The 22424-nt window shown below is 48.4% G+C and overlaps 1 protein-coding gene across 4 annotated transcripts in view; it reads left to right on the plus strand.

Annotated features, from left to right (window-relative positions):
- Positions 1–7527: 7527 nt before the first annotated feature.
- Positions 7528–22424, plus strand: part of AFAP1L2 (actin filament associated protein 1 like 2) — a 71957-nt gene continuing 57060 nt past the window's right edge. For 3 of the 4 annotated variants that reach the window (XM_065638835.1, XM_065638831.1, XM_065638832.1), the window contains exon 1: positions 8560–8669. In XM_065638835.1, the coding sequence (XP_065494907.1) occupies positions 8654–8669 (16 nt within the window). In that variant the 5' untranslated portion in view covers positions 8560–8653. Of the gene's footprint in view, positions 7594–8559; positions 8670–22424 lie in introns of those variants that run through there. The other variant, XM_065638834.1, reaches the window with a different exon arrangement.

A 22424-nucleotide genomic window follows, 5' to 3' on the forward strand; every position in this document is an offset into this window, starting at 1 on the left:
CCATAGACACGTCAGCTGAACTCACAGCTGCTGCCGTCCTGCCGGGCAGCCCTGTCCCTTCCCGCTCCCGCCCAGGGCCACGGAGGCCACTATGGCAGAGTGCCCTGAGCCACCGCGGCCGGGGGCACGTGGGGGACTCTGCCCATGCTCCTTTCCCATGGTGACAGCACTACTGAGCCACCTGGGTCTTCAAAGGAACTTGTGAAACACTCTTTGAAGACCGGAGTCAAGAATGGTCCTTCAGGAAAACGTCTCCCTAGAGACCATCTTGGCCTTGTAAGGGCTCGTGCTGCCCAAAGGATCCTTGTTTGTTGCTGCCGCCCTCATTCTGCTCTTGCCTCTGGAATCACCTCCCTTGAGGGGGGACATTCCTGTGACTCCCTTTTCTCCACAAACCCTGCTCCTCTTATCTTGTCCTTCCTCAATCAGATTATTGCATATGGACGAACGTGTCCATTACTCTGCTTTATCTTTGCCTGGCGGGCTCCTTGCAGCCCGTGTCTGCTCCCACAGGTTTGGCCCTGCCCCACCACAGTTCTGTCAAAGCAGAATTAACCCCTCTACAGGTCCTGGCATTCAACTTAGCCTTCTCCTCATGGGGACACCCAGGTGAGTTCACCCAAAATTAACTAAACTAAATTTACTAATCAACACCACTCCGGGCATTTTCAGCCTGAAATAAAATGTCTTTAGTCAAATTAGCTCACTGTGGAATGGAGCAAATTTAAACTAAAAACACTTAAATTCGAGAGGTTTGGAGGTTTTGGATCTCCCATGGGAGATCCTAAAGCCACTGCCACTCACCACCACTCCTCTGCTGTGTGACGCCACGATAAGCTGCAGCACTGAAGCACCTGAAGGTGTGATTGCTGTGCGCGACCATGGGCAGGTTATTTTAAGCAACTTTCCTTGGTGGCTGAACTGTGGTAGCTTTCTGCTGAGAATGAAGTGCCACAACAACAATAGTATTTGGTGGGTGGCCGATGAGGAGCTGGGAAGCGAGCAGAACTTCCACTGGACAGATTCCTGGACAAGATCTCTTGACATGACTTCAGTACTGAGAACTGCCCATTAGCAAAAACATCCTCCTGTAGCAGGAACCCTCATGTCTGTATCTGTCTGTGGAGAGGTCCAGAAAAGCGTGGTCCAAGATGGACCAGATCTACTTGTGTAGTCGCCTCCCACCCCGCATCATCTGTTGTGGCTCCCTGGGGATGGGCAGATGATGGCTTGGACGTACAGGGCCCTCAGGCGTTGTGGGACACCCTTTGCTCCTGCCACTTGTGTGTGAGGTGACGCACACCGTTGCCTATCTTAGCCAGTGGTGACCCTAGCGGCCTGTGCCCCTGGGCAACTCTCCCAGTTGCTCCCTGGCTCCAAAAAACCCATTTCTGGGCACCTGGCCTGCAGCGTGAAACAGCCTTTGTGTGATATTTTGTCAGCTACAGATAATTGAAAAAGGCCTACATAAAGTCCTGATTGTGTCACAGAACAGGCTCTTCAGTCATCCATCTTCCTATTAAACTTGTGAATTTCAGCTACTCAGCCCTGTTGGAGTTATTTTCCCCTTCCCCTCCTTCTTCTTTTAAGCTTCTATTTATATTCTCTCAGTTGTCTCTGCCAGAAGATCTCATGTGGATACATTAGGCCTTTTCAAAAGGAAAGTTGGATTACAGCGATTTTTCTCCCCGTAGGACACAACAGCTTCATCATTCATAACAGAGCAATACACTATAACTTCATTATAGATGGCATGAAGCTGGCCTATTTAAACAGAATACTTAATGATAGTCTGGAAGGCAGGAAAGATTCAGCTCCACTGGTCTACATGGGAAAAGGGAAACTGTGTTTTTTGGTATTTACTGAGGCAGGCTTCTTGACTCTTAATTAAATCTCTTTTCACAGGAAAAAAAAAAAAGAAAAAACATGGATGATTTGACTGACATGGGTGAGATCTGTTACCTGGTAGTTACTTCTACTTTGGCAGGTAGTCTGACATACCCTAATGTCTAATATTAATAGCAGACACGGGGGCTGGAGAGGAAACTTGGACTCCTCTGTAGTACTTAGCCTCCACTGAAACAAATTCAGTTTTTGGTGCTCTCCCATATGGACCACAGATTCTCATTCTTTTCCCTTTCCCACTTCGGCAGCACTGACCACAGAAGTGTGTTCTGCTTATTGACTTTGGCTGAGTAGAAGTGGTTTAGGCCTAATGAAAGAGCTGTGGACTGAAAAAAAACCTCCTTTTTGGGAAAATGCCAGAATAAATAGCCTTCTGTGAGCTCACAGTTGACATCAGACCACAGTTTGCGGTGATGATGGGGGAGACTTAAAAAAAATCCCAATGAAAATACAGCTAGACATAAAAATTAATGTTTTCCCATATTTTGATAAAACTAGTTTTTCTTCTTGCCTATATAAGTTTTAGTGGTGCTGAAAGGTGTCGAGAGTTCAGCTCTGTCAAGGCAAGTCCTCTAGTGACAGCTTGATAGTCCACACAGGGTTTTTGTAACAGCTTGGGAGAGATTTTGATCAATATTGGTTTACTGGTAAAATCCGTAAGTGTAGATGAAGCTTCTAATATTTGTTTAGCTGAAAGCCATGATTTCCTATCCAGTCCCCTCAAAAACTTGGACCATGGCTAGTTATGTATCAGAAATCTGTATCAGAAACTCTTAGGAAGCTGACAGCCAGGTCCTGTGGCGCCTGTGAGTGTTACATGCCAAAATATTGATACCTGCTGAGGTCTGATGTTGTGAGCATCCCCATGTGGAGTTCAGAGGGGCTGGGAAGAAAAAATGCTTTTTTACTTCTTTAACTGGTATTGAATACCGTCGAAGGAAAGCTGAGGGGCTTCTCTGGAGAATCAAGATGGTCTGAAGTGGAAAATAAGTATTAAGGAAGAAATGGTTCTAGGAGGAACAAATGCCCCGGCTGTTGAGCACACCGTCTGGTCAGCACATCTCATACTTCAGCCAGAAGAAGGTACTCTATCTATCGGGGGAAAGAAAAGAATTCAAGCTATTAGAGCTCCCTGTAATTTGGTCTAGAAGCAGTTTGGACTCAACAACTGAAAAGGAAATGTCAAAGAATGGGAAGCCAAGAGAAGCTCATCAAAAAGACATCTGGTCCTGCTGTCCTCAATGGGAAATCCCCCCCTCCCTCCAGCCACCCTCTTCCCAGCCACGCTCTTTTGAAACAGTTAATGTCTGAGAGAATCCAAAACATTGCTGGAATGTATCAGCGATGAAGCTTTTGTATAGCTGAGCAGCTGAACAGCTCTGGTTTTGTTTGTGTTAGGGCTGATTGTCTTGCCTTTCATCGGTGAAAGTCAGAAATGGCTGGACAGAAGTCAGTGGAGCAACTAAGGCCAGTTTAAGCTGGGAGGAGAATTCGATCATGTCTTTTACAGCCAGAATCATGAAGCACTTCACAGGGAAGCAAGAAGACCTCAAAAGGGCCACCCATAGCCAGGATACTTGCAAATCTTATAAGGTGAAAGATTCATGTCCTGTTCTCCAACAGAGTACTCACTCCTGTTCCACCGAGCAGCTTTGCTTGCAACAACCATGCTATCGCAGACAGTGACCCATCTGCCTCTCTGTTTCTTCTGGTCCTTTCTTCACTGACTGAGCCCTGGAAGGCTCCCAGTGCCTTCCTGGAACCAAGGAACTAGTCTGGTCTGCTATAAAGCACCCATAAAGGTTATTTCTGGGGAAAGATGCTTCATTGCTGGCCATGCTCCTGACTTGGTAGCCTGGGATCAGTTCAATTTCCCAGCACCAGCTGTTCCCTTCACCTCCCAAATCAGAAAATCTGGCAGACAGACAGGATTCAGCAGATGAGGGGAGAAAGACATTGGTGGGAGCTCCATAAACATACTGAACTGTCAGTGTCTGTTCTGTGCTCCTGGTTAGAGGGAAGATCAGGGAAGACTTTCAAGATGGGCTTATGACCGATGATCCCTCTTGTCTAGTCTCAGCTGTGTGGTACCACCTGCTTGTGCGAACATGTTCATGAGGTTTCCTCCTTCCTTCCTTCCAGCTGCAGGTTCTCACCATTTACCCAGTACTGCTCCAGTCTTGCCTCACTCTTCTGTGACCCAACTGGGCCTCCTCATCTGGGAGAAGAATCTGCCATTTTAGTTTTCCACCATTTCAGCATGGAAGTTGGGTGAATAACTGTGAAAATGATGATAGGAAGAGAGATCATGTGGCCAGAAGCAAGGAGAGGAGAGCACAAGAGACTTCTCCCTTTCAGAGACACCAATATTGTTTTGCTGGCTCAACTGCCCCTAGCTCCACAGGCTTCCTTGCTATTCAGATGGATCCACATATGGACAAAAGTAATTTTTCCCCCCTCGGATTATGGGAGCATTACAGCCCAGCAGCGTAGCCAGGGATGCCGAAGCAAAGAAGCTTTTGGCTTCCTCATTTCTTGGCATTTTACAGGACACACCTCAGCTTTGATCTCAGCACAGATCTGTCACAAAACCCACCTCTGCTCAGATCTCTCATGTCAACTGCCCTGAAAGAGTTTTATGCCTGCTTGACCACAGCTGTCCACAGAGATGTTACACCCTTATCTAAATAGGTACTTGAGCTGATATTTGGAAGAAAACAGGAGACTGCTGTGCCACCGTTCATCTGAGCATATCTCACTGCTAACCCTACTCTGCCAAGCATCTTCTTTCTCCATCTGTCCTCCAGGTGCCTGCACACTTGGAGTATTTGACATGGCTCCCCATCTTTCAGGAGCTTGACAAGAGCAAGTTCTTTTTACTTCTGACTGAGCTTGGTCTTACTGAGTAGATTCCTGAACCAGGTTTTCACAGCCTTGATAAGTGGATGAGGAAGAGAGAAAGAAAAACCCTGTGAAATGAGAGATACCCTTCATGTGTGGAGGAAATTTCTACCTTTTGTTCTGCCAGCTGGAATATTTTCCCTGAAGAAAGGCAGAAGTCTGACCACTATGGACTGCTGCAACTGGGATGAACAACATCTGAGAGAAAATACCCCAGGGAGCAGCTCCACACAGTCCAAGTCAGGTGTGATTCCTCCTGGCAGTCTCCATCAAGCATAACTTCTCCGAAATCACTGGAGGGCACCTGCACACAAACTCTCATGGTGGGATCCCCTCCACCTTTCACAACGGAGGAGTCAATAACTTTCACAGACTTTGATTCATGCATAAATCAATAAAAGAGCAACTCAAATGCAGCCAAAGAGAAGAAAGTCATAGCAAAGATTTAGACAAATATTAAAACATTAAAGACTTTGCTGATGCAAAACGTTAAGTGTAACAGCAATAATATTAATGAAGCAATGTACACCTGCTCAGTGCCAATATTTGGGGAAAAAAAGAAAATAATTTAGTGTCACCAGTGGATAAAAGGATCAGGACCATGCTTCTGCACAAGGTATTTAGCCAATCATTATAATCGTTTATATATAGAGTTTGTTTAGGCTTCTAAATTTATACTTGATTCCCTCTTTGCTTCACAGGAAGCAAAAGAGCTAAAATTACAGGATTAAGGCCAGGGAAGTAGAATCGTGTCAGTTGAAAGCCAAAGGTGATAATCTCACTAGCGGTCTGACGGTCTATTAATACAGCATGAGTATGCGGGGAAAACAATGTGAAAACATGTAATCTATAATATGATACTCTGCACTGAAGGATGTCAGCCACATAAAGAAAGTCTTGAACAGGATGAGCTCGGCCCTCAAGGCTTGACACACCTGAGTCATCACTAGTAATGTGCAGGAAAAAAGCAGGGAATACATGGGTACACAGGTAGATGGCTGTTATTTTATTGGCTTCAAGAAGCTCCACCAGAAAAACCAGTACTCAAGTATTTGTTCCAGTTGAGCATAATGGCAAACATTTAGACTTCAGCATCAACAGTGGGGTTATTAATTCTTTGCACTAAGCAGGCTCTGAGTATTTCAGGAATAATTTCCCCAAACTCCAGAACACAACAGCCTGTTTGAAAAAGAATATCCCAAAGTATTTTAGGTACTTCCTAATGCAAGAGGAAGGGGACAAACAGGAAGAACTTGTATTCCTCTGGTGTTAGTATTCATCCCATTGTCACCTGCCCAGCAATTGCCACAGGCCTAACCAGCAGCCCTGGGATTCCAGAGCATCCTTATCATGGCTGGGTAGGGGAAAGAAGGGACAAGCAGGGCATGTAAAGGCTCTGGGGCCTGAAGACAGGAATCACAGGTATCTGATGCCTTGATCTTTCAAATCATCTTTAATTAGTTTCTTTAACTGGTATTATCCTTAGTCTTGCTGAGTTCAGAATGACTACCCACCAGCTTCAAGATACAGGCACACTTCAAAAGTTTCCAAGATCGGGGCCTAGCCTGCTAGATTCTGAAAGCTAGAGCCAAGAAGTAGCTGGAAAGAGCTCTAAGAAAAGTATTCCGACATTCCTAAATATATTTATCTAACCTGTTTTTTCTCTAGTCATTGAAGACTGCTATCTGCTTGCTGGATCTGATGGTTCAAGCGTTTGGCTTGGCTGTCTTTTTGTGAGGTAGTTGTGTACTAACAAGAGACAAGAAGTGCTCCAGCTTCAGCTTCCTTGAGCGGCATAGCCCTTTATCTAAACTTGCTCTCATATGGAAAGTTTCCATGCGGCAGAAGTCACTTTCCAGTTCCACCAGACGCACAGACCCTCTGTGAGGTGTCACCCCTGACAGGCACAGCCTGGGAGGGTGGGGGACAGCAGGGACATGCGGGGACCTGATAAGTGGCAGGACAGTGCCCTTCCAGCCTGGCTGCTTACTTCTCTTGTGAGCCAAAAGAACCTGCTTATGGCTATTTTCAGAAAATTTAGGGAGGACCATATGATTGAGGTTTGGAGGTTTTTTCTACACGCACAGCACTGCCATTTCCCAAGGCTGCCTTGGACCATAGATGTCAATGGTCTGTGACAGGTCTGAAAATTGGGAAATACGGATTCTGTGAGCCTCTTGTTGTTTTTGTCCAACTGCCCTCTTCTTGCTGACACCATGACCCTGCTGTCTCACAGAAACAATGACGCTCTCCCTACCATTAGACAGACACGTGGAAATTACCATTTGTGAGTACTGCAGAATTTTTAAATGTGGGTTGGTGGCCAAGAGCTCAGCTTGCAGAGCAGAGTCAATGTGCAAGGGGCTGCACAGTTTGGGGAATCCACCTGTCTTCCCTGCAGCTCTCTGCAAGAAAAGGTTCACTTCCCTTGCAGGCCACACCACTGTCTTCTTGTCCACACTTCAAAACTTTTGCCCAGACCCCAAAGCCTGTGAGTTCTATGAGGGTCAAGGCAGTGAGACGAGGATTAACCTCACAAAAAAGTGACTTTAATGTGCCCCTGGTGTGACCCTCATTCTTCAGTGGAAGGAGGACCAGGTCTGCACACAGCCAGCCAGTCCATATGGCTCTGGTGTAGGATGCAGAGCTGATTTCTGGTTTCTTATTTTTCAGGTCACAGTTGATTTTCTAGTTAATGGTTGTATCTCTTTCCACAGGAACAGCAGAGCTGCCCATCCAGGTCAGATCTCGCCTCTCCTCTTGCCAGACAGGCTGTGTAACAGGGAGGTATGGCTTTATTGTCCTCACGCTGATGGCTTAACTTTAATTCTCAAGACAAAACTTCCTCTGTATACCTTGTCTATTGTGACTTTGGATGTTCTCAGTGTTGATATGCACATTGAGTTCCTGCAGCGTCTCAAAAATATTGGCCTTGGGAACAGGCTGTCACCCGTGTCTTATATTGAGAACAGACTGGATGTCCACTTCTCTGTTTGTTATTATTTGTGCATTTTGGGTACGGTGGCTCTGTCTGTGGTGTTGGAAGTCGGGTATGAAAAATATTATGGGAACTCAAGGACAGGGACATCTTCCTGTGCTACCTGCTCTATCCAGGAGGCAGCTCCCACCAGGAAGCCTTACTGAAGCCACTGGAGAGTGCAAACACACTAGCTCAAGGTTACAGACAACAGCTGCTGCAGAAAGGTGGACGGAGAACCCAACTTTCCAGCCCACCAGCCCAGAGCAGGACAGGAGGTGGGTCACAGGCTGCCTCTTGCCTGGGGTCTTAGATCTGGGAGCCCCCGGGGACACATGCAGCTCTCCCAGGATGGCCAAGGCCTTTCTCTGAATGTGCCCAGAGCCCCACTGCAGCCAGAGCGGACACCGTCCTAAACACAGGGAGCAGCCAGGGCACCCCCGCCCCGGGCAGAGCGCCGGGGAGCAGCAAGGGGCCCCAGCAGCCACCGCCAGGCACCCTCCTCCTGTCACCGACCCCAACCCTGCTCTTTTCCCAGGGGATCGGCAGCCGGAGGGGCTCCACGCCGATGGGGAGGGTTCGTGCTGTGCGGGACAAGGCGCGGGGCCGATCCCCGTCCCCAGATCCCAGATGTCCATCCCAGAGCCAGGTCCCCCTTCCCCATCCCGGAGCCCCGATCCCGGAGCCCCGATCCCGGCCAGCTCCGCGGCTCCGGGGCGGGGCGGGCGGGGCGGGGCGGCCCGGGCCGGCCGGGGGATCCGGCGCCGCCGGAATAAGAGGCTATCGGAGCGCGGTGGCGGAGCGGAGGCGGTGCAGTGTCCCAGAGCGCTTGGGGAGCTGGCGGGCTGCGGCCCCTCGCTGGACCCCCCCATGGATAAATACAAAGGTGGGTTAGGGCCCCACGCGTGCCTGTGCCCCGCGGCAGCCCCGCACGGGGACCGCCGTCCTGCCCTGCCCGCCGGGGGGACGTCGGGGACCTGCGGGGGTGGTGTTGGTGGGGAAGGATCTTTGGGGGTGACAGACCCGCTGGCACGGGGCCGCCGCGGCTTGCTGTCCCCACGCGTGGGAAAGCGCGGCGGCGATGGGTTGCGGCGGGCTTGGGGCGAGCTTCAAAGGCGATGGTGTTTCCCGACAGTGGGGCCGGGGTCAGCTCCCGGAGAAGGGGGTCCCCGCGAGTGGGGCCGAGCTCAGTTCCGAGGGGTGGGGGAGTTGTCCCGCGAGGGTCGGGGTCCAGCTGCGGAGAGGAGGAGACCAGCAAGTGGGGACGGGATCCAGCTCCCGGGAGAGGCGACCTCCGGCAGTGGGGCCAGGGATCGCAGTCCCCGCGAGTGGGGCTGTGGTCCCCGCGAGTGGGGCCGGGCGGCGGGAGCGCGGCTGCCGGCGGGCGGCGCCAGGGAAAGAGCGGGCGGCGCGGCCGGCTCGCAGCACAGCAGCCCCGATCGGGGATGTGAGGTCCCCTTGTATCTGCCCCGGGCACTGGGTAGCAAGAGAAGGAGGAGCAGGGGAGCCCTCTCGTTTTATATTATACCATCTGCGGATCGGGACCTTTTTTGCCACCTAAAAGCAGCCTCTTGTTTCGTTTTCTGTCGCCACTGAATTTGGCTCATGTTGCCTGTTCTTTTTTCCTAAATTGACCATCTGCATGGACTTCCCACCCTCGCCAACTTAACAGACACGACATTGAGTGTTCTGTTTTCTGACTGCAAATAGGTTTGGTGGTTAGGGAGAGGGCAGGTGAGCAGCCTCCTTGCTTTCTCTCTGGCAGATCTCCTCCGGCTGATGGTCACCCACGGCCCATTTATTTCCCTGCAATCAATGGCTCTGGCGCTTCCTGTGTGATGCTATTTGGTCATTATCACTGAGAACGGCTCGTCTCAGATCTGTAGTGCTGTGGGCAGCTCTTGGAAACTTCTCAGACTTCAGTGCTCCGTGCCAGCTGAGGAGGGAGGAGAAAGGGCGAGGTGCCTTGGCATGGGACACTCAGACGTGTTGATACTCTGCGATTTCTGCTCCTGCTAGCATGTGAAAGTTCCCTCTGGAGGAGGTAGATCTAGAACTTACATAGCACAGAATAAGTCTGCAGTGAATTTTACCTGTGGAGAGGAAATGTGGCTCTCCTTGTGACTCTGTCCTTCTTATGGAGCTTGAACATTTAGGCACAGAGCTCGGTACTTGACCTGTGTTTCTGCCTGACTACATTTGGACTTGTTACCTTCAAACTGGCAAGGTTTGGTTAGGACTCAGGAGATGCCTTCAAGCTAATAGCCCTTCTTCCCTAATCCTTCTTTCATGGGGACTTTATATGTCAAGGTATTGTACTGTGTGAAGTTAATTTTTGCCAGGACTGTGTATTTTTTTGACTATGCAAGTACTTTAGTATTCTGACATGGCTGGCACTGTGCTGCCTGTTGCGTTTTGATCCGTTTCTTCCTTACAATCGATACTTTGCAGGCCCGATAAGCACAATAGTAGCATAATGTAAAAGTGATGTTAAAGATTATATTACAAGTCAAATATTGTGTGGTCTTTTTTTTTTTTCCTTTCCTTTTTTTCCTGGCAGGGTCTGTACAATTCCATTCAGTTCCAGTAGCAAAGTGGTAGATTCATTAAGATTCAGCTATGTTTTGTATATTGTCTTTTTAAATATGCACACTGCTCCCTCAGAGCAGCAGGGATGTGTTCTGCACATGTGTAATGAATAGCAAGTGCAACTGATTGCGGAGCCTTGCCAGTCCTTTTTGTGTTGCTGGGAATGAATGTGCACGCGTGGGAGCAGTTGTGCGTTAATGAGGGTAGGAGGCATCTCCAGCTCCGCAGGGCAGCTGCAGGTGATGGCAATAGCTCGTTTAGTGGGTGGGAGGTGTCACCATCATGATGGGGCGGCTGGAGTCACCTGGGGCTGGTGAGGCAGGTGGTGGGGAGGGAAGGGCTGGGGGAGAATGTGTGGGAGTTGGGAGCCCTGAGGAGCAGGTGGAGAAAGCAGGCAAGTTGTTACTAATAAGCACAGGGGACATGTGCCTGTTCTGGTGGGGATATCTTGTTGCTGGTATGGGGAATCTTCATCCTTGACGCTAGCCAGGTAGAGTGCTTGTGCAGGGAAATCCTGTAATGATGGAGATGGATGGGCTCAAAGAGCTCTGAGTGATGAACTGGTGTTCTGGGGAGAAGAATTTGACTACAAGATCTTTCCTGTTGCTTGAGAAATGAAGGTTGCAATCATCAGCAAACAAGAGCACTTCTTTCCTTTCAAACACAGGCAGGGATGTGCTTTAATCTGAACTCTAACCTGCCACACACAAGCGGTGTCCCTCCTGGAATCCACAGGAATCTCATCAGGTGGGGTGTGAGCCTGGGGCTGGTGGCTGGCAGGGTGGCACCCACGGAGCGGGAAGAGCTCAGGCTGTTGGACTCGCATGGTGGGAAGTGAAGGAGGGATTGTGAAACTCTCCTGGGATTGGGTTTCCTTTCCCAGCCTCTGCAAATGGGGTTGCAAGGCCGGCTGCATAGGGAGACATTGTCTCTTGACTCTTGTTAGGCTGTTAAAGCTCTGAAGGATGATCTCGATATGTGGCAGGAGTTTTCTTCTGCCAGGCTGCAGTAAAGAGTGTCTACCATTGGTGAAGATGCTGTTTGAAAATCCACCTTCTCCTTGTGATTTAGGAAGTATATGTGAGGTATAAAGGGCAATGGACCCAAGAGGACAAGAGGGAGACTGGCAGAGGGCAGGTGTGAGTGAGGGTGGTCACTGTACCCACAGCTATGTAGTGACAAGGACAGAGCTGCTCATGTCTTGCTCTTCCTCTGTTCCCTGCTCTCTCCCCTCCTTTCCATGTTTTTTGCCTTTGAAAATGAGATATGTACAACTGTCCCATCTTGTGATTCCTGTTACAGTGGCGCTATGGCTCCTTGTCTACTGCTTCCCCTGCTTGTCAGACGTGGCTGGCTGGTCTGTGACCAGCCATCTCCAAACTCTGGGGGGGATGAGGTGCTCAGTGCGATGTTACTGATGAGGGGTGTGTTGTTGGCACCCTGACTTGTCTGTCATCCCCATGAAGTCCTCCCAGACCAGCCTTTTGTCACAGCAGTCACGGGTGATTCCCCTGTGATGCAGCCCCATGCATGGAGTCTTAAATATCAAGTGATGTGAGCCTTGAGAGGTTTCTAAGATTATTCTATTTTTAATGTGTTAGAGCTCTATAATGGAAATCAGAGTGACTTGCAGCCCAGTTCTTCAAAGAAAGGTGTTTGGCATTCTCGTTTCACTGTCTCCGTTGAGCAAAGACACAAGCTTTGCATTTCTTATCTGAGGGTCTCCCAGGGCTCTGCAGGGCATTGGTGGTGTTTGCCGTGCTCCCCTAAGGAGACGAGCATTGTTTGACTATGGAGGAGAGGTTGTCTTCTTAACAGAAGCCAACAGTTTTGCCTTGATAAGGATTAAAATGATGACTTGGTAGAAAGACAAGGTGTTTCCTTGCTAGTTAACATGTTTTAACTGGGAGGGGATAGGGGTGTGGGACTGTTTGGGACTTTGGCACGTGTTCTTCTTAACAAGGTCTTGCAAATACAAGGAGATATGCTTGGGATTAAACCACAAAGTGGAGACAGGAATGAAAGATGTGAGCCCTGGTAAGAATCTGAGGCCCTTCATAAACTCCTGTTAATCAGTGTCAGAAATTGATTGGTTCATATTAACATGATCTAGGCTTTATACAAAGATATGTGGTTTCTCCTCAGCTGATCATCAGCACAGCTGTTGTGTTTAACTAATTGCCTTGGTGTGATTTGCAACTGGAGAAAACAGGGTAATGTGCTGCCCTGTACCAAATCCAACACAGTTTTCGTCTGCTGGGCTGAGCCATCTTTTAAATGCAGATGAGAACTAATGTCCTGCGTGACCTCATAACATATACAGTAACTCTCACATATGTGAGAGTGACCTTGCTTGGTTTTGGAGAATGGAACAGATTATGAGGAATAGGCAGCAGGAGTGCAGTCTCATTTACTCAGCGGGGGTTTAGGAGATGAAACTTTTTTCTGTGACTGAAACCACAGCCTGTCTCAATTATATATCTACCATGTACATCCTGCCAAGCCATCCTACACACTGTCACCTGTGCTAGTATAATATTTCTGTCTGTCCTAGCACAGCTGCATTTCTTGCATAAACAGGGCACCGGAGGACGCTCTGAGCTGTATTGGATGCACATGAGTGTCTCCGGTGCTCCCCAGACCAGGGCAGGCTCATTGCAGATGGGCGTGAGGCTGTAGGGATGCTGATTTCAGCCCCATGTGATGGGGCTTGAGGTGTGTGTGTATTTGCCAGGCCTGGGGTTGCTCCTTTTGCTACCTCTCAAATGGTCACTGGGGCTTGCTCTGTCTCCTGAGGGTAAGGGCCAGGGATCCATGTAGTGAAGGGTGGTGGGGGCAGTACCCCTGTAGCTCTGCCACTCCGGGGTCTGTGCCCCACCTGTGTCACTACCAAAATTGCCAGGAGCCAGCTCCTAGAGGTAGCAGAGCTCAAAAGCTCTGAGCCTTTGAGCATCTGCCTTTGGACTGGTCCTGGCAAGGCTCAAGCCCTCACTTTTCTCTTGTGGTGTTGACTTAGGTCAGGCAAGTCCTGCTCCCGTTCCTCCACACGCCTTCACTTCTCCCCACAGCAGGCTCTGTGCACGGCTGGGGACTGGAGATACCATGTGAATGAGTTTATTGTTCAAGGATTTTCACTGATCGCTTTCATTGAACACCCACAGTCCAGGAACACAGGGAGTGTCTATGCAAAAATGCTGCTTTATTTTGGAGCATGGCTGGTTCTTTCAGCTCCCAGCAGCGGTGATGGACTGGGGGCAAGCAGGCAACTGGGCAGCCCACGTCACCCAGGCTCTGCGGGGCTGCGCCCCAAAGCACCACAGGCTTTTAAATCTGAATTCTGGACACCCGTTCAACTGCATACTTACTCCACAGTGTTTCCATCTCAACATACAGCACATGTGAAGGATTTAATGACTTGACCATATCCCTTAAAATTTTATGGCAAATCTGGGGCCTGAACCCCAAGCTCCCTAACCAGTGGCCAATGCCTTTCTCTCAAAACCATCCTGCCTGGATCAGGGAAACTAGGGATGCTGTTCTCTTGAAGTCCCTGTAAACTCTAATTTGCTGTACCCTCTGGGAAGGTAGCGGTCATCTAAGGCAGGGAAGTGCCTCTTCAGGCAATAGCAACTGGAGAGTCCAGAGCTGTGGGGGGACATCTTGGGAAACCAAAAAGCAGGGGTGCACCTATGATTAAAGACGATGCAGAGGACGTGCACCTAGGATACAGGTGTTCCTCTCTGAAACTGCCTGGCTGAAGCTCAGATCCAGACCCAGCAGGTAGGTTGGGATCCTGCAGTCACACAGCCAGTTTGATGGCCTGTGTGTTGTTTACTTCATCTTGGAAGTTGAGTCATTTGCGCATTTCTCTCGGATCAACAGACAAGATGGACTGGTCCAGTCTGTGCTGCAGACTGTCAGCACAGCTCTGTGGGGCAGAGGTGGGTCTGACATGGCCTTGCCCCGAGGAGCTGCTGGTGCAGGTGCCGGCACAGCCAGTTTCTGGGCTGGAACCGCTTATTTGGCTCTGGTTTTAGGGCGGGTAGGGAAGTGTCAGTGAACCGGCAAGTTCCCTGGCAGTACCTGGGAGAAGTTGTTTCCATGGTAAGAGCTATGCTGCAATTTGGAGAAAAGGGGTTAAATTTGGGAGTTTCTTGCTGTGTGCTACACTGCATGGTAAAACCTTGTGTGAACTGGATGAATTACTGTAAAAGTTCACAAAAGAAAAATCTGTTTAGAAGTATTCAATAGGAAGACTGATCTCCCAGCACCTAAAGTTCTGATTTTTTTTAAAAAAAGAAAAACTAAAAATTACTTGAATCCAGGGTACAGAGCTTTAGGAGGAAAAATGCCTCCAAAACAAACACAAGTTGCTAAGGGTGGCCAGAAGAGCTGAGCCCTTTGAGAAGCTGCAGTGAAGCAGGGCTGGGGCTGTGCCCGTTTGCGCCTCTTCTGTGGGGCTGAGCGTTCTCTCCGAATCCGGCTTCCCACTCCAGCCACAGCTGAAGGAGAGAGCAACCGGGGCCAAAACCCTCGAGAGTGGTTCAACTTCCAGCTGGTGGGCCAGGATGGGCACAAGAGCAGCTGTTGCTGAAGGAGGCGGGAGCGTGGTAATTCCTGTGGCCAGGGAGGGTTTGGTTTTCCATCGCCAGCGCAGCGGTGGGGACCAGCTGTGGCAGTACGGGATCTGCAGTGTGACAGGGTGCTGCAGGGGGAGGCCTGGGAACTGCATTGGTTTGGTCTAAAGTTCAAAAGAAGAGGGTCAGGACTTGCTAAAATACTTTTTTTTTTTTTTTCCCCTCCCCCACTGACCTATTGCCTTCTTCGTGGGCAAAATTCCATAGAAAGCACATCTGAGGATGGTTTGGTGTATGGCAACATTGTCTTTGGTTATAAACAGCTCTGTCTGGAAGTAAATATCTCAGAATTATGGGATCAGACTGAACCTCCCACATAACATATGGACTTGGCCACTTGCAATTTAATAAAAGCCAGTATTTTCCCCCCTTGGGTGGACTGTGCTCTGTCTTGCATAAAGATTTTTCTGATGTCTTTTTTTTTTTTCTTTTGGATCTGCTTAGGATAAAAGTGTAGTGCAAGGCTTAGAAAAAGCCTGGGAAATAAGGATCCACAAGCTTTAGCTGGCAGTTCAGCCTGTGGGCTTCTTATTTCTGAGTGTAGGAATCTCCTCTTGAGATAATCCGGAGCAGTAACTGCCCCCAGCATGGGGGTGTGCATGTGTTTTTTTCACTTGGTTTTATAACTTGGGAGACTGAATCTTTTAAAAAATATATCTTTAGACTCCCAGTCTCTCTAATACTTAATGCATCGAGGCTTTCCAGAGTTGGCACCAAGTTTGGGGTGTAGAGTTGGGCAGCTAAGCACTTGGGATGCTTTTTGAGGAAGTTTGCATAATGCTTTGGCAGCAGTGCTTTGAAACTGGGGAGTCTGAGCCAGGAGGTTCTTGCAGTTCGTGCTCAAGTTGTGGCTTGAGCCCTTCCCTCTTGGACCGAGTTAGATGGGGAGCAAGTCTTGGGCTGCTGCGAGGAGGGGAATCTCCTTCCTGGAGCCTGCGTGTGCTCCGAGGCAGGTGGCGAGGGGAAGCGTGTGTGCAGGCGTCTGTGGGCTGAGATAAGGTATCTCCAAAGAAATCTCTGATCCCAAGTCACTCTGCAGATCTCATCACTGCAAAGTATGACAATTATTAAGGCTTGGGAAGAAAGAGCTGGCTCTCAGAGAATGTGGGTTGCACAAGGTTTTGCGATGTCACTAGTGGCTTTAGCTGAAAGTCCCTCCACAAGTGTGTGTGAAATGTGGAGATTTCTTCTGCCGAGGAATGCAACCGAGCCAGCCGCAGCCCCACAGCCTTCCAGTAGCACCATTGATTTGTCATTTCTGTGGAATAAGCCAGTGCATGTGTCTGGCCAGTCCCAGTGCAAAACAGCTCGGATTTCTGGTGGTCCCACTGTGAATGAGGTGAAATCAGTACTAACACAAAGATGCTCTTTGGTGTCTACTGGTTACAGGGATGCAGTTGTAGCAGTTAGGTGGCCACCACTTGTGGTAGTGAAATTTAGGCTGCTTTTAAAAGCAGAGATGTGGCAAGCTGAGATTTCTGAAGCGGCTTGTGACAGTTGGAGGCCATCTGGCCCATCCATCCCATCAACAGCTTCATCCTTGCTGCTTGGCTTGGGAGCATGTCCTGTCTTCTTTATTTAAATCTGGTGTCTTCAAGGATATTTTGCATTTTATTGCAACCTCTAAAAATCTGCCTTCTAATCTTGAGTGGTGGCAAGTTCTGCTCTTTTTATTGTCGTACTCTTCAGACTTCTCCATTGCCCTAGAGTATATAGAATCAGATGGAGAGCTGTGATTGTAATGTACAGTTCCACATCTGCTATAGGATTGCCTGAGCTTGGCAGCTGCTGAAGTATAATAAAGCCTTGCTGGACAAGGGAACTGCTTGGACTAATTGGTCTCAATCTGCAGAGCTGCTGAGATCTTTCTACCTTGCTGTAGTCAGCTGGGCTGAGGGGTGGGATGTGCACCATCTCATCTCACCACAGCCAGGTTTTTGGTCCCTGTTAGGGATGTGTGCATGTGCTTGTGGGTGAAGGCATCTCTTTTTGCTAAGACGAGTTGTGCGTGAAACCGTATGAACCAGGTTGGAGTGGAGATGTGATGCCAAGGCAGGCAGGTGAGCCTGGCTGCTGCCTGTGGGCCAGGAGCCCTGTCGCCAAGCCTGAGGCCACAGAAGAGCAGGCTGCATGCTGAGCCGGGTGGCTCTCGGTCATCTGCTGCTGCAGGGGTCTCAAGTCTGCTGGGCAGCACAGTGGCTACGTGCTTTTCCTCCTGATTTCTTAGTGAGCTGTGTGGGTGGCTTGCCTCATCCGGGGCATGTTGCAGCTGCTGCCTGGGGCTGTAAGTGGAACCAGTGCTGGGGCTGCAGACGCTTTTGGAGTTCAGCAACCTCACCTGTCGCGTTGAAAGATGGTCACAAGTACCGCAGAGCCATGCAAAGTCACCAAATTGTGTGTGTGACTGCTTTCGGTGGTTTTGGTTTTCTCCCACCCCGGTATTTGTGCTCCACGCTTAGTTCTGTCTTGTTTCCCTGAGCAGTGGAGTCATAGACGAATGTGGTGGTTGGCGTTGCTCAGCCTACATGCAGTTGTGGTATCTCTAAAAGCCAGTGACCTCTGGAACAAGTCATCTCTACAGAGCAACTTCTTGTGTGCTCTGCCTCCTTCACCCCACCAATTCATCTCGCAATACCTCTTTTGGCTGGTCTATGAGAAAACTGTAGAAAATGTGAGGACTAACTTCTCACGATGGTCATAATCAAGTGTTACGGGATTCTGTCTATAACTTAACTAATCGTAACATTGTAGGGTTAATTGTACAATCCCATTTCTGTACACCAAGCACGCACATCACTTTTCTGCTGATAAGGATCTGTCTTGCTGCAGGACTGGGGCTGGGTGGGCTAAGGAGCAACCCAAATGTTCTCTGATGTTTGCAGTGAAGATGTGCTCACCTTAACACAAAACCAAGAGGTCACATTTCTTCTTACTGATAGAAAATAGAAGTCAACTACTGTACCATTTAGCAAAGTAATGCTTGTAAATTATTTACTCTTGACTTATGCATGGTATTATTTTATATAAACACAAGTTCTCATTAGTGCTTCAACTTTATCCCATCTTTTCTTTTCCAGTCGTATTAGAGGATACATACACATGTATCCATGCACAGGGTCTTTCAACTTTCTCTAACAAGCTATGCTAGCTGATGATATTATCTAGTTGCCTAGATGCTGTGTCAGTTTAATTTGCTGCTGCTAGAGCTTTGAAACTTTTTCTCTGGTGAGATGATACTTCTTGGAAATTTGTTTGTCTTGCAGGTGCTGAAAGGAATTATTGGCTTGTTTGGTACTGGTTGTCCTAATGCAATACTGTACAGACCTTGTAACTGATTAAAGCATGTCAGAAACGTATCAACACTTGCAAGCATGGCTTGGCATATATCTGAGTCTGGGTAAACTTTAAGGCCTGGTTCTAGGAAAATTCCTCAGTTTTGTAAATCAACCTCGAAATGTATTCACTATGCTAACCCATAATCTTGATTTCTGGAATATTGACTTGTAATTCTGTCTCTGATCCAGATCCACAGCTGTAGAGACACTATTAATGTGGTCTGTCATCCGAGTGCTTGGATCATGGTAGCTAGTCACACTGTCAGTTCAGCAGGCTCTTGATTTAATCACCTGTATCTGCCAAAATACCGATCAAGTCTATGTAAATGTGTTACACCGGCTTATCCTGAGCCAGCAGAAACTGGTGATGTATGAAACAGAACAGACCTGGGCAAGGATGTAGTTGCTTTACGCCTGTGTCTGTTAGCACTCTGAACTAGTTAACTGCAGCAAACCTAGTTTTCAGATCAGGTTGTTCAAACAGATGCTCTTTTTGAGTGTAGAAGAGGTCTATTTCTGGAAATTGAAGAGGGAGTTGGTGGGGTGGGGAGAAGCGAAACGGCAATCAGAATTCCTGTACGTTATGCTAAAGGCTGATTTCCCACGTCTCGCTGAGAAGAGAAACAAATGCTTTCTAGACCCAGGAGGCTCAGCATTCTCCAAACCAGAGTGATTTATTTTTAATTCTGATAGTTCACTGGAGCTCTTAAACCGAAAGAGCAATGGCAGTTTTATTATACTGCTCGGAAGGGAATGCAGTGAGCTTTGGGCAATGCCCCGCCGGAGAACCTGGGGTGCTGTAGGAAGGGGGTGCGGGTTCTCCCGGCAGCCGGGCATCCGCACTGCCTGGAGCCCCCCAGCCTGGGCACAGCCGGGGTGCTGGGGCAGCACCTCGGGCAAGGTGTCACCCTGCCTGACATTCTGTATTAAATGGCATGGGATGTAACTTTCTCAGTTCTTTGGACCAGCTACGTCAGCCTTCCTTCAATTCTTTGGCTTAAATAATGACATCCTCCTAAGGTTATGTGCTATTGTTTTTTGTTTTGTGTTGTTTGGTTTTTTTTTTCTTTTGTGCTTTTTTGGTTTTTGTTTGTTTTGGTTTTTTTTATTTGTTGCTGCTATCATTTCAGCTATGGTGAGTCTTTTATTCTTGTGGTGGTCAGTTGCAAATCCCACAGGAATGTCAAAGCCACGGGGACCAACAGGAGCACAGCCAGAATGATACTTGTGTGAGAGGGTTTGAAAATCGTATGTAGGGTGTCCTATCAGTGCTGTAATGAAGTGTAATGAAGTGGAGCATCCTTGCAGCTAACACAAATGTATAGTTCTGTGTATGCTCTTCTTGATTCCTAAAGTAGTTTAACCTGCAAGTTAATCACTTTTTTTTTTCTCCCTATACTGAGCTTTCCTGCAGCTTGAATGTGAACATCAATCTCAGATTTTTCTCTTGTTCAGAGCTATGTAGAGCAGGACATGGAACAGGCTGTTTACTCTCTCTTTGAAACGAGTGTTACTCCAAAACCAGGATAAGAACTGTGGACTGTCGTGTCCCACTTCCAGATCACACGTTGTTACATCAGTTGGCTCCTTGGTGTCTCTGTTAAGAAATGGGTAGGTCTGGAAGATACTCCAATTCTTTCTTTAAGGTATTCTTACAGTGTTTAATTCTGGTCAGACAACCACACACTGACACTCCTGGTTAGCTACAAAATCTTTTCAGTTTGCTTTTGTTCCCATGCTGGACTGAAGTTTTTGTTGGAAATGCTCTGTTTTCAGCATATGTTCTCATTTTTCCTGATAAACATGAATGTCTGTTGGCCCACATTTAGAGGAGGTGGGAAGGGCCAGATTCATTCCTGGTGTCACTCCAGCATAGTCAATGGGCTGACCACAAGGACCAGACTGGATCTAAGACTTATGTTTACCACAAGTTTTACCAATTTTTATCGATACATTACATAACCATATTTCTGGTGCAATTGATAAAGATGCCTTTGACATGCCAGGAAATCTAATTTTAACGTAACAAATGCTGACTTCTGATAGAGGAGGAATGTAGAGCTGGCAAATCCTTCACCAAACAGAAATGCCAATGGTTCTGGGCGCTAATAGCACAGATGCAGCTGACCCTTGCTCCAGACATAATTATTTGGACTGTGAAAGATGAGGAGGCTCTACCACGCTGGAGACACGCTTTATGAAAATGCAGCCAAATCATCTGTGGAGATCTCAGCAAGGGCTGAGGAGTTGATAGAGGAGCCTGCACTATAGCACAGACCCCTCTGTCCATAACATCTTCAGCTTCTCTGATGCTCTGGGCTGAAGCCTCTTCAGCTGCTGATGAAATGGTGCTCCTGAGAGTGTTTGCTAATCCCAGATTCTGGGTTGGAATTTCAAGTTTTCTTTCAGCCCTTGATTATACAATTGTCTTCCCTCGTTCATACATTCACTTTTTGTCTGTTATTCACAAACGTGCAGGCTTGCTCTGCTATAGTAGAGCAAGAAGGAAATAATATATTCCATTTGAATATGGAAAGGGAGCTGGTGTTTAGCAGAGGGAGGCAGAGCTGGCTTCTAGATGAAAGAGTCAAATGCCAAACTGTTTTGTTTCAATTTGAGCAAGAGAAGCTTTGATCTAGAGGAGATGACTCAGTCAGTAGCAGGGAACAATTCTTTATAGTGAGTTTAGAAATAAAATCTGAAGATTTAGGCTATGATGGCTTTGACACGTCAGTCATAGTGTATATTATGTGAAAATGAAAAACATAACATCTGAAATAAAGTGTGAAGGCTTTTCTGAAAGAAAAAACACACTTCTGATGTTGGTTGCCAAGAGTTTTCCTGAAGCCAGAAAGGACTGGGGATGGGAAGATCACGGCAATTGAGATGGGAATAATGAGCAACGTGGACAAACCGGGAAGGAGACAGACTTCTTGTAGCACAGCTCAAGCCAGAGATGGGGCCTGGATGAAAATATGGGTCTCCTGGCCCCAGGTCAGGCTCCATAATCTGTGTATGCTGCCTCCTCTTCACCCTGACCCGACGTGTCCCCTTTGTCACCACTCTCAGCACTCTGGATGCGAAGGCAGATGTGGCCAGACCCCGCTCGGCCACAGGGTTGGCTCGGGTTGCGTGGAGCAGGCATGGCCAACTCCTCGCTACTGAGCTGCTTTTATTTGGAGCCAGGTGTCCGGACCCGGCTCGCTGCAGCTGTGTTCCGTGGCGCTGCAGCTGACCCCGCAAGCACAGCTGGACCCGGGCTGGGTCCCTGCGCCGGCCGCAGCACACACGCCGATGGTGAGCTGTGCGATTTGGTTGCCGTGCTGCGTGGCCAGGAGCCTGGGGATGTGGTGAAATGCATCTGGCTCAACGCAGCAAGCTGTTCGCAGTTCCCTGTATGAAAGTGTCACTGGTGTTCATTATTTCTGCAGCTTTATTCTACATCCAGCCACCAGCCTACACTTTATTTTGTGCTACTGCCCTCTGTAGGGTAAGAACAAATGGGTATCTACCTGGAGAGAGCTTCAGAGAGCATTTCTTCATTCTTTCTGGTGCCTGTGTGCAGTAGGTGATGGAGACTTCTTTGGCACAGTCACTTTGAAAACTCCTGCTATCTAACAGCTTATTCATGCTGAGAAGGATGGCCCAGCCCTCAGCCTTACAATCCCACCTCCTTGCCTGCACCATCTCTGGCGTTCGCTCTCCTTCTCACTCTATCAGCAGACTATCGCTAGTTTTTTGCCAGTTTATTTTTCTGCTGGCTTGGCTTGCTGACAGACTGGGCAGCAGTGGGAGCGGAGCAGTGTGCTGGGCAGAGGGACCAGTCCATTGGGTAGCAAAGCACTGTCGAGGATGTGCAGGTCCTTCAGAGGTGCCTGGCAGCAGGGACTGCCCTGGTCTGTGGTATAGACCTGGTCACAGAATTTGTTACAAAACAGTAGTCTGATTAGGTGGCCCAAGCTATTGCTGGTATAGAGGTGATGAAATCAGAGAGGGAATAGATCCTTTTGGTCATCTAGTTTCTCTCATGTTCCAGAAAGAATGCATCTTCTGGTGTTTTCCCTATTTAAATGTGGAATA

This window comes from Caloenas nicobarica, chromosome 7, assembly GCF_036013445.1.
Source record: "Caloenas nicobarica isolate bCalNic1 chromosome 7, bCalNic1.hap1, whole genome shotgun sequence".
NCBI classification, from domain to species: Eukaryota; Metazoa; Chordata; class Aves; order Columbiformes; family Columbidae; genus Caloenas; species Caloenas nicobarica.